Source organism: Gallinula chloropus (assembly GCF_964237585.1).
Source record: "Gallinula chloropus genome assembly, chromosome: 18".
In the NCBI taxonomy this organism is placed as follows: domain Eukaryota; kingdom Metazoa; phylum Chordata; class Aves; order Gruiformes; family Rallidae; genus Gallinula; species Gallinula chloropus.
Window position 1 is genome coordinate 9,337,910 of NC_140103.1, and position 12,613 is coordinate 9,350,522.

General features: G+C 42.4%; 1 protein-coding gene across 1 annotated transcript in view; it reads left to right on the forward strand.

Moving 5' to 3' along the window:
* Positions 1-12,613, forward strand: part of TNC (tenascin C) — a gene marked incomplete at both ends in the record, with an annotated part of 45,903 nt that overhangs the window by 12,714 nt on the left and 20,576 nt on the right. Inside the window, 2 exons of the mRNA XM_084272547.1 lie at positions 6,266-6,538; positions 8,455-8,727. Of these exons, the coding sequence (XP_084128673.1) occupies positions 6,266-6,538; positions 8,455-8,727 (546 nt within the window). The remainder of the gene's footprint in view (positions 1-6,265; positions 6,539-8,454; positions 8,728-12,613) is intronic.

Here is a 12,613-nt window from a genome sequence, read left to right on the forward strand (position 1 = left end):
TGGCTTGGAGAAGTGATTTTTCCATTCTGTTGAATGTTTTTAAGAAGATTTATGCTGTTTACCAAAGACCTTTGTCCGTGTTGTGCATCAGTCCCTCTTTCTCTTCTGGCTTCTACTAGTCTTAGATTCCACCACCCTTTTTAACACAAACCTAAAGAAACATTAGGAAGAATGATTAGGTGAGCCAGTTCAATGGGAAACTACAGCTCTGACCACTGTGAAAATAAGTTTGCCTGTAAATATTGTCCATTTCTTCGGCTGATTCCTCTGCTAAGACTGTGTGGAACCTGACTTCAGTATGATTTTCAATGGTAGCTACTATAGCACTTCTGGCCTGTGATATACTGTGATATACTTTCTTTATGAAAATCAGAGGTATGCCAGCACTGTAAGCACAGTTTATTCAGCTGGTGGGGGATAGTGATTCAGCCCAAGGAGCCTGAAAAGATTGGTAATATCTTAGTAGCCCACCATGTCTTACTGTGAGCTTGAGCTGATGAGAGACTCTGCAGTGAAACTGGCTGATAGCCCCTCTTGGAAAATAATATAAAATACAAGAGACAGAAGCAAGAAATAATACAGACTATTGTTTGCTCCATCCCAAGTAACTAGGGAAATGTCCTGGCAGGACCTTAACGTTATTTATTTTTTAGTAAAATTGCCAGTGAAGCATTGGAATGGAATTCCTGAAAAGGCAACGACAGCATAGACGTATTTAGGCCATATTAAGCCTGAAGATTTTACTAAGAGAATGATATTGAGAAGTATTCCAGTCTGAGAAAGAGCATACATTTGTTGTCCATCCAGTTTCCTCTCTACATAGCTTTTGGCTCTCTGGCATTTACTCTTCCTTCATCTTGCTACCATGAATCACTCTATCTGGCTGTCATCCACCCACCTAGGGCTCATAGAGCTCTCTTTCTCTTCTCCCCATTTATTCTCTTAGTTGCTAAATCACATGTTTGAAACTTGTTATCCTATAGTTTGTTTTCCAGATTTTCCCCTATCTGTTATAGTATTCTACCTGCTAATCAACAAACGCTGATACTGTCTCTGATATCAGAGTATTTCTCATATATTCATATCATTTTCATTCTTCTGTCTTGTATGTTTGTACACATGGACTTAATGTTGTATGTGTGTTTGTTTATGTGTGTATGTAGAGGGTAGACCACTCTTTCTCATCCCCAAATTAATTTCTCCAGTCAAGTCATTAAAACCAAGGGAATATTCAGAATTAGGTCTGGGGGAAAATAAAATAAATCAGAGGTAATGCAACTCCATAAAATGACATGTGGTCCATGAGACAATCTATACATGGCAATGTCCCATGTAGTTGTCAAAGTTGGCAGGCACAATAAAATTAACTCACTGGTGACACCAAATTTCTAAATTAACATGCTAATTAGGTAGTTGGTCCCTCAGTTTTTGTATAATGTGGTCCAACTGTTGCTATATTTCCCATTCAGATAAGAGAAACCAGGTTCTTAAGTGGTTATATTGGAACTGGCAGGAATCTGGGGGAAGTGTCAGGAGGGGAAGTCGATCTTCACTAATATTACACAGGGTTTTCTCAGGCATCCTCACTATATCAGCATGTTTTCTTTCTTTTTCCCTTGTACTGCTGGATACTTTGTCCTAGTTTTCAATTCAGGGTGCATGGCAGGTTCCCAGAGAGAGCATCCACAGCATGGAGCTACGTGTGTACTGAACTGCTGCCCTTTCCTCCCCACTCTATCTACGCATGTCTTCTACAGAAGTACCCCACAGTAAAGCCCAGCTACCCCTACGCACGTTATGCAGACAACTTTAAGGCTAAACAAGTACCAGGGCACTTGCTTGATGTCAGTTTTTTCCCCTGAGTCCCGGAAGACTAACGGTTCCACACTGCATGTCCTCCTGCTTTGTGACAGGAGCTCAGTAACCCTGGGGCAGTCAGCTATTTTGACAGTCTGTTTAGTGAGCAAAAGGAAACTATGCTAGTGGTTCCCATGGCAGGTATGATGGCAACATAAATGTCTTCAGGTTGTACCATGTGTAGGGCTGGGTTCGGATCATGTGCTGGCATCATTTAAGGAGGGCCCTTACCTCAGTCAAAGAATACCAGTGGTATATGTAAATACAAATGTTTGCCTCACAGGCCTCTCTCTTTCCTGAAGGAAAACAATGGGTTTATGTCTGTATTTGTCCAGGGAGTGTATTTTCAAGATAACATTTCTGCATTTATTGCAAAACATTTTTAATTGATCTTTCTCCTCTGAAAACTGTTCTGAGGCATGTGTGAATTTGGAGACAAATACTGAATCATGATGGGACGGATGGTGGTAGATGACTTGCTCTCTCTTAATTGAATGCAAGTGGAGCATGAAAGCAAGGCATGAGGTGTGAAATGATGCGGTTTTCCACTAACGAGGAGATAATTCTGCATGTCACAAAAATCACCTGCCTGTTGCCTTTCAGCTGTGATCAGAAAAGTGTTCCCTCTGATCTCCCCAGTTCTCAGATTTTCACAATCTGACTGTACTACAAGATCTGTTCACAGATCATTCAGCATGTTGAAGGCCAAGACTTTTTGCTTTCCATTCTTTTCATTCCCTTTAAAGAATGATTGCTCAAGTTATTTCTGTCTTGGCTTTTAGGTAAGAACATGTGTCCCCCCACCTTTTTTTTTTTTTAAATTCTGCATGTATCCAGATGGATAACTCCTCCAAACCTGGTTTTGATTGGAGATTCAGCATGCGGATGCTGTGGCTGATTTCCAAGTCTGGATTCAGATATGTTTGTGATATTTGGCATGCATTCCACTTCTGGTTTGCATGTGAAGCAATAACTGACATGCTGGAGTAAAGATAAAAGGCATGTTTGGGAGACTTTGGCCTCAAATCCTCACTGATGTAGCAAACTACTTTGACAGCAGTCAAAGTGTACTGATTTACACCAACTGAGGATGTGCCCATTGCTCTGCTGGAAGCTCATCTCTGTGTTTAATGGTTCTTGCTCTGGATCTGGTGCTTAGTGTGACGTTAGTGTGACGTGCGAGAACCACGTTCTGCTTGGTGATGCTACCTTTGCCTGTGACCCTGGATTCAGTCTCCAAAAGAGAAGTACCCATCTGTTTTCTCTGTTCTTAGAGCTCTCTAATGCAAAGCACCCAACTGTTGTGTAGCAGATGTAAGCTGTCTTCTGGTGTATTTGGGGGTTTAAAATTTTAACTTGTAATTTACCTCTGTTTAGCACATCTAGTCACAACACCTGGAGAATCAAACAGTGAAACATCACTTAATCCTACCAGTCCTGCACCTACAGAGCTAAGTTATTTAACAAACTCCAGCAGTGATTCTCATGCTCTGCTTTTGGTGCCCACTGACCTTCCCACCTCAGAAGCCACTGACGCTCTTCATGATCTTAATATAACACACAGGACTTTCAGTAGTTTCACCCTGTCTTGGGCAGCACGGGATGAGGTATTTGATCAGTTCTTTATCACTCTGAAAGACCTGTCCAGTTTAAACAGACCACGGGAAATCTTTGTGCCGGGAAACCACCGAGAAACAGAAATTACCAATCTCACAGCTGGCACACAATACCAGATTAACCTCCATGGAAGCACCCAAGGTCAGCTCTCTCGGTCCCTGGAAGCTCTAGCTGCCACAGGTATTTCCTATGGATTCATTAGCCATATGTTCCTTCTCCGCTTTGAATTCCAGAACTCCATTCTCGTGCAGCTGTCCCACTGCAGAAATGCCAGGCTGTGTGGGCAATGCCTTCCTTTGAATGTTTTTAAGATTTCTTCCTGTTGCACGGGATAAAACTCTTCTTGCTATGGAATGAGAGCCTTGAGGGGTGCAGCATGGGCAATGCCCCGTGCAGCTTTTAAGGCGATGTAGCATCAATTCTCTCTTTTCAGATTGCATGCAGAGAGGGACATTGATGCATCTGCTATTTACCAGGCACATGAAAATAGCAAGATGCTGCAAGTATTTATCTGGATTGTGGCTCAAACACAAGAAAGATTGGGTTGAAGTTCCAGTTTGCAGCATTGGCATGGAAGTGGTGATGTTAGAGAAAAAAAAAGATTGTAACACATTGGGAGTATTCCTTTCTGAAAACTTCCATCTCTTATCCCTATTACACGATTCTCCTGAGGAAACAGACCTATAGCCACAGGGATCAGTTAATAATGATCGAAATATCAGTGTGTAAATTCAGATCTGAAGAATCTACCTTGAGACCAGTGACTGTACCTGCCCATCTCCCAAAACCGAAATCACAATAGGAGATAAAAGATTTACATAAAGCTACAGAGGTTATTCCCCACCTACTACAAGGCTCGCGCAGTCTCATCTCTCAATGGCCTGTTCTCTCTTTTTTTTTTTGTTATTGTTATTTTGGGGTGGGGTTTTTGGTTTATTTTGTTTTTTAAGAAACATCATCCCTTGTTATCATTTGCTATGACATTGTCGTTTATGTTGGATGCTTTATGGATGAGGCTTTTGGAGGTCTCCAGCAGTCCGACCTGGTGCATGATTCTGTATGAGAACCTCTTGGTCCCTGGGGAGCATGCTGGGGTTGCGTGCGCTTCCATTGCAGCTGTGCATGAGAAACAAACGGGAGGAGAAGGGACTCTGCATCTTGGAGGTGAATGAAACTGAGCACTCTTCAGAGAAATCTGAATTGCTTTTAAGCTGTGATGATTACTGCATTACTTATTATAGTCAAGCTTTTCCTTTAAAGATATTGCCTTACTATAACTTTTGGTTTAGTTTCATTTTCAGTTTAAGAAAACGTTTGGTTTGTTTTGCCACCTAAAGATTGTGATTTCTGGTACAACCTGTTCCTTTTCTGTCCTGCTTTCTCCATTTGAGCTAAACAGTGTTATTTTGACAGGATTAGTATTTTGCCTCTAGTGTGTCTCCTTTCTGTTCCTGTTTAATGATTTTTATGTTTTTTATGAACATCATCACGTTATTTCATAAACAATCTTTGCCTTTCAAACAGGATAGGAAAAGCTTGTCAAAACGTTTGTGTTCCTGAACAGTAGCAGTTTACTATACATCACTGAATCTCACTGAAGATAATTGGCTGTGATCTAGGATTGCTCAACCAGCAGTCATACAACAAGCATTCTGTTTTCTACAGGGGGGAAAACCTATACGAGTGCTGTTGCTGACCCTAATTTTCCTTTATTCAGGGGCCCCTTTACTTTCTGCCTTAAAATATCCATAAGGCTTAAAGTGGAAGGTTTATGACCCATGTCCCTCTGACATTATCTCTAATAATAAATTCCTACTCATGCAGATTGGAACTATTCAGCTAGACTCTGTTCTTGTTATAATGCTTATGTATTGACCATGCAAGTAAATAAGAAAAGTGCTAGGAAGTAATTGCAGTCCTCAGGCCAATTAAAAATCATATAGCAAGAATGTCCCTGTGAAAAAACAAGTATTTCTCTGTCATTTTCCTATATAGCTGCTAATTTTACAGAATCAGTAATATTTCCTCTGTAACAGACAGCTATCCTTGCTGAGAAAATGACCTAAACTGTCAGATTTAACAGCTTCAGAGAGTTAGCTGTGATGGCCCCCAACTTTCTTGGGCACCCAGTGATGATTTATGAGAATGTTGATGAATTCAATTTGAGATTAACATCAGTAGCTCTGAAAATCCAAGCTACTCTGCCCCAGGAAGGTTTTTTGGACAAAACAATGAAGTGTAAGGAAGATAAACTTATTAAACTGAAGACATGCAGACGTGGAGGAATTTTCCTCTTCTGTATTGTTTTGAATTAGAAATAGTTTGGAAGAATAAATAGCATCCTTCATGTGGACACAATTAAAAGCATAAACATCCCATCCTACCCTTACAACAGGAGTCACTGCAGTTTTCAATGTCAGTTCATAAAGGCAAACGCTGAGCTGTCAGTAGTGCAGTAAAGTAGTTACAGGAATACTTACTCATGTCCTAGGAGTTGTAATTAATGACAGGAAAACGCTTGCAGCTGTAAGATGGTCTGTGAGTTGCTTTCTGTCTTTTATTATTAATCTGGTTATTATTTTTTAGTACAGTTTTTTTCTTACTATTCTATTTTGTCATGTCTCTGAAGAGACTTTACCAGTTATCTGGGGCAGCTGAGAATGCAGGTGAGGGGGGTTATCTCTGCGTCACTGAGTATAAGTGAAATGCATTAATGCGACATCATTAAATAACATGTCATCACCACTAGCCTGTAATCTGAGTAACTGATTGACTCTCTGTCCTTATTCAGAGGAGGAACCTGAGCTTGGAAAACTATCAGTATTGGAGACTGGCTGGGATGGTTTCCAGCTCACCTGGACAGCAGCTGACGGGGCCTATGAGAACTTTATCATTCAGGTGCAGGAGTCTGACAACCCCGAAGAGACCCGGAATGTCACAGTGCCGGGCGGACTGCACTTTATGAATGTCACAGGCCTCAAGGCCAACACACGTTATAACATCACACTTCATGGTGTGATTCAAGGCCACAGGACCAAACCCCTTTCTGTTGAGTCCACGACAGGTATCTTTCCAAGTCACTCGGCCAGTCTCCTGGCTCCCTTTCTTTGCAGGCAGCGATGTGAGCCAGAGCTATTGCAACCGCTCGGCAAGGCTTGCCCGCCTGGTCGACTTTGCATGGGGTGTGCTGAACTCATTAAAGCTTGGCTGAACATCTCTGACATGGAAATGCCTCATGATCAGACTTTCCAATAAGAGTCTCAGTGCCCCCATGGAGCCCTTTGCTTTTAGGAATGCTTTTTTTCCCTCCACCTCCAAATGGCTTGTTTTGTTTCCTTTACTCGCTTTTCTGCTGGTTGACACTAACAGCAAAACCCAGCTGGCTGTTGCAGATGCCCAGAAATGCCCAGGTTGCCTTGTAAAATTATAAAATCTGTTCTTTGTAGCCCAGATAATCAAAGCCTGAGAGTATGTTGAGTCTGAAATTATGCACCAGCTTCAGTGCAAATACAAACTCAGGGATGTAGTGTGTGCACCTGCATCCAGGACAAGGACAGACACCTTCTGTATGTTCCCATGTAGAAAAGAACACAAGAGATTCCAATCAATAGTAGCATCATATACTGAGCCACATCGGGCTGTTAAACAGTCTGATTGATCTGGAAAAGACAAAAGTTGAACCCCACATTATCAGAAGGTTGCATGAAAGTAATCAAGAGCCACAAAAATAATTTTATGGCTGATCTTGAAAAGCCAGCAGTTTTAAATGAGAGCTCACCATGAACTTTGACTGCCAGAGGTAAATATATACTTATGTCTATCCTGTAGAGTACACTGATCCTTCCAGGTGTTATGATCATTGGTAAGAAAGAGAGTCTGAATTAATTGAAAATGAAGTGGCCTTTGCTTCAGATAATTTCTTGTAGACAATATCTGCTGCCTCTGGCCTTATATACCTTGCAGCCTCCTGTGATTGTGAGGTGGCCAGAACTTGCTCATATTTCATTTCCCCAGCACAGAAGTGGATAGAAGTACACATAAGAACTAAATAAAATTAAAGCATGTAATGCATTAGAGCTTGCTTGTTTCAATAATGCTTTACACAGCCTGGATTCTGTAGAGATGTGTCTGGCACACGACACAGCCTTGGGCTGTGTGCTGCTGGAGGCTAGAAGTCCTGTGCTTTGAGAGCCCTGAGTGTGAGCTGGTAGCAGATTGCCCATTGAAAGCAGACAAATGTGGCTAGACAAGGGAGGCTGTACGGGGACAAACAAGGAAACAGACATCATGGGTGTCCTGCCTAAATGTGCACTGTGCTCTGTTTTTCTTAACTCAATGAAAACAGCAGAAGATGCCCTGCTGATGTTTTCCCTTCCCTTTCTGGGTCATGCTCAGCACCCAGCTTTTCAAAATTTTCCCTTCTGGGGACATCCAATTGTAAGAAGTTTTTGAGCCTTCCTGTTAACACATTAGGATGTCTACAGAGAGGATGAAACCTCAAGTCAGCTATCACTGCTTTGCATTTTGGCTCCAGCTCCAAATTTACATGCCAGCTTTCATAGGCTTAGGCTGAAAGGGAAAATAGAAGAGCAAACAAAACACAACCTTTTCCTTTGGCTAAAGCAATAGCTCTAGTTTTAGCTTTTCCTAAAGCTGGAAGCTGACTTTTCCAAACGCCCTGGGGGCATTCAGAACAGTTCTTTTGCATCTGCTTTCATGCTCAGACCTCAAAGACTCATGGCTGATGGCTTTAAAGCTTTTTTTTCCCCCCCTTTTTAAATTTTATTTCACAATTTGAGATTCTTTCATTTGATTTCTTCCCCTTAGTACCTGTCTGCTTCTAGCAAGCTTTTACTCAAATCCTTCTCTCCAACGGCACCTTGGAGTGCTGCCAGCATGAGCAGAGAAGCACGGCATTTCTGAGCACAAGAAGAAGGTGCAGGGCTGTCCCCTTCTGACCAGTGTTATTTTCCTCCTCAGGAGCGTACCCAGAAGTTGGTGAGCTAACCGTTTCCGACATTACTCCTGCAAGCTTCAACCTTTCCTGGACAACCACCAACGGGGACTTCGACGTCTTTACTATTGAAATTATTGATTCTAACAGGTTGCTGGAGCCCATGGAGTTCAACATCTCAGGCAATTCAAGAACTGCTCATATCTCGGGGCTTTCCCCCAGCACTGATTTTATTGTCTACCTCTATGGGATCTCTCATGGTTTCCGCACACAGGCAATAAGTGCTGCAGCTACAACAGGTATATAAAACCTACCTCAGTGCTAACTCTCCTTTCTTCTAACTCTTCCTTACAGGTTGTGCCCCTTTCCCTGCCCTCAGCTATCCCATCAGTCAAATCCTCTACCTCACTGTTTGACATCTTGTAAGGAAGACCTGCCGGAGACATTCTGAACTGTGAATGTTAATCCACCATCCCATACAGCAAAGTCAGTCAATCACGTTGTGAAGTGATTTCATTCACTTAATAATAAGGTTACTCTTGTTCAAACATTAAGGTTGGGACACCCTCTGACACAGATAGGGAGCAAAACATATTTCCCAAGCACCAAGTGGGAGATGATTCATTATGTTAGCTTTGCAACATGTGTTTGCATCTGTCACACGGCACAGAGGAGACACTATTTCTCTCATATAAGCTGATTTCTAGATACAGTTCTTGAGTCTCTAAATAGATCTCAGGCACATTTCAGTCTGTGATAGCAGAGTTCAGTTTACATGGATAAGAGATTGAGAGAGTCCATTTGAGTTGATGTTGGTGAATGAAATAGGTAGGTGTTTAGTTGTTGGCACATCGTGTATCTCGAGGTTTTACAGACAGGAAGTCAAGCGTTTGATGTGCTCTACCCTATTACAGTATGAAATTGGAAGGAGAGGACTAGACTACAGAAGTAGAAGGTGCATTCTCATAGCAGACAGCTAGTAGCTCATGTTGCAATCACTTAATATCTCTACCAAATTTTGCCTGTTGACATGATCTTAGGAAAAGTTTTCATAGCAATTTGTCATAGCAATGGATTAACATGGTCAGTGATATGCCAGAGACTATCAAATGTCAGTGATCAGATAACACTGAGGTGCAGTATGCAGCAGCAGCAAGATGTGAATATCCTCACTGAATCATGAGGAACATGGGCAGGGTGACTGCATGGAAAACACTGAGAAACACACAGCTTAGATGACTTTTGTGACCTGTGGCTGATATGAAGTCAAACTTCTATATTATTTGATTTTGTTGCTTTGGGTTTTAATAATTGCAATACATGTCCATTTGTTTTTCTTCCTATAGTAGAGGAACCTCTCCTTAGCAAACTCACTGTATCAAATGCTACCTCAGACAGCATGTCACTCTCGTGGGAAGCGCAGGACAATGCCTTTGACCATTTTATTCTAGAAGTCAGAAATTCTGACTTCCCTTTGGACTCCCTGGTGCACACAGTGTCAGGGGCCTCCCGGCGACATGAGGTCACCAACCTCAAAGCTGCCACTAATTACACTGTCCAACTCCATGGTGTAATTGATGGGCAAGGTGGTCAGACCTTGACAGCACTGGCAACCACAGGTATTTTACCGTTTCACCTTCCAGGTTTGCTTTTTTCTCTTCTTTCTTTTGCTCTCCACCGAACTGCTCTAAAGCATGGCTCCAACTCATCATCGTTCCTTTGGTAAATTATAGGGAGATCATTATGAGGGGAGGTTGAAATAAGATGGACTTGAGAGCACATGGAAAAAGAGATATCTGAGACAATGGAAAAGGCTGGATAAGTGCCCCCAGCATTAAGTGAGCCAGTTGTAAACCGTGATCGGTTTTCTTATATATACACTTATCTGCAAGTTCTGTGTATATATAATTGACTTGCTCAGATGGTTAATGTTTTTCACAGCATTTCTTTGCACTTGATCTAGAGTAAAGTTCTTGTTCATCCCATTCTCACTTGCTTTGTTGTGGGTGGGAGGTCTTCACATCTTTGTCAGCCTGGAGAGGCACCTGCATGCCATTTTGGTTCTTTGTTCTTAAAACCAAATGTCTTCCAAGGCATTTGCATCTCTTGAAGGAGTTTCATGCAGCATGCTAAATGACCTGCCAAAACTGCATGGAGTGGTCTGGCCACCTTGGGCTGATTTTGATTATGTTCTTTGCCTATCATTTTTGTGTGATCCCAATGGAGAGCAGGACTCAAAGAGCAAGTTCACCCTTTCTTGGTGGTCAGCCCACCACTCTGCCACTTTTATTGCTATCTTTGAGTCTTGAAAACCTCTCTTGTTTCAAAGGATGTCAGAGCTTTTCCTATGGTGATAGTGATTCCAGGATGGTGAAAGATCACTAAGACTTGCCTGAAGAGATAATTTAAACTTAATTTGCATGTCATGCTCTTTGAAGTCAGGGTGTCATGATACAACCGTGCCTGGTTGGATGCAGGTGGCATGTGAAGGAATGTGGCCATTTCAAGATGAGTTTGGAGAGGATCTGTTTGTCCTCCTTGACCTGCATGCGGGGCTGATGGCTCCATGCTCCGTTTCACTGGGTTCTGCACCTAAGCCTGTTTTCTTTGTGGATATTTTCTCATCTCCCACCCTGTCTTCAGAAGTACCATGCTTACATGGTGACATCTTCACTGTTAGCCATGAAGGCATTGATGGTTACGTTGACAGCATGACAACAGCATGTGTTCTTAATTGGGGCCACTTGGATTCACCAGTTCCTAGACATCTCCAGAGAAGAAAGTGGACTATAATTTAAAAGTCTTGCAATGAGGGACGGGAGTAGAAGTTGGAACATCTTGCAGCAGTTCATGTTTTAGTGAAGGATTTCATTCCTTCGTGGTCCTTCACTGTTCTCTTTGTCGGTGGGATACATACTTCTTGCTTTTCTCTCAGCATGAATCACTCACAGAGTTATTTTCCTGTATCTCACCGGCTGCATTTCCCAAGGTGTTCTTGGTTTGTACTCAATTGGCAAGAGAAAACTAGAAAATCAGCCCTGAGAGCAGACATGGGATTCTCTGACCACCTGACTGCTGGGTCATGTTTGTGCTCTCTCTGTGCTCTCATGAATCTTGAATGAATTTATGCTTAAATGGAACAGCTTTGAAACAGGATGGGAGAGGAGTTCTCTCCATCCTGTAGCCTGAAGGCCCAGTTTCTCCCCTGGCAAGGGAGAGATGTGATTTTTAATTTCCTCTGGCAGAAAAGTCTTTGCTTCTTAAAGAAGTGTCCTGACCACTGAACAGTCAGAAAGGAGAGCAACAGCAGTGGGGGGGCAGGGGAGGATTGTTCAGTCTAATATTCACTGATTGTGCCTAATCAGAGGATGAGGAACACCTTATATGTGGGGTCCAGGGAGGTTTTGGCCTGAGATTAGTGCTGAGATAGTCACTGTTAGGACTGAAAACCCTCATAAACTCCACCATCCAAAACTAAAAGTATCTACAATTCCAGGCAACAGAAACACTGAACAGAAGCTGAACTGGGATTTCAAGGATATCTGGTTTCAACTTACCTAATTGCTGCCTGAATCCTACTTTCTCTGCTTTGGAATTGCTGTGGGTTTGTGTTCCCATCAAATTCCCAATGCAGAGTTCCTGCAGTTTCTGTGGTTTTGCCCCAGGGCTGCATGCTGTGGGTGCTTCTGTACATCAGGCCACATTTCCTTAGGAGAATCTGGAGTTTTTAACAAAATTGAATGAAAAAAATAAATGAAGAGTCAGCACTAATTTCAATGGCTTCTTTCCAAAACCTTACAAAATAGCTCTTGCAATGTTCTTTTTTTATTTTTCCCCACTGCAAAACAAGGCTTAAAACATTCAGCACCTCTAAACCTCCACTGCTAATGCCCCCAGCCCCCAGAGTAATGCTGTCTCTTGACCTGTGTTCCTTTCTCCCTCAGAGGCTGAGCCACAGCTGGGCACCCTCACACTCACAAACGTTACCCCTGACAGCTTCAACCTCTCATGGACCACAAGAGATGGGCCTTTTGCCAAGTTTGTTATACACATTAGAGATTCCTATGCAGCACATGAACCCCAGGAGCTCACGGTGTCGGGAGGTGCTCGCAGCGCTCACATCTCAGGCCTGCTAGATTACACTGGCTATGACATTAACATTAAGGGGACCACCAATGCAGGTGT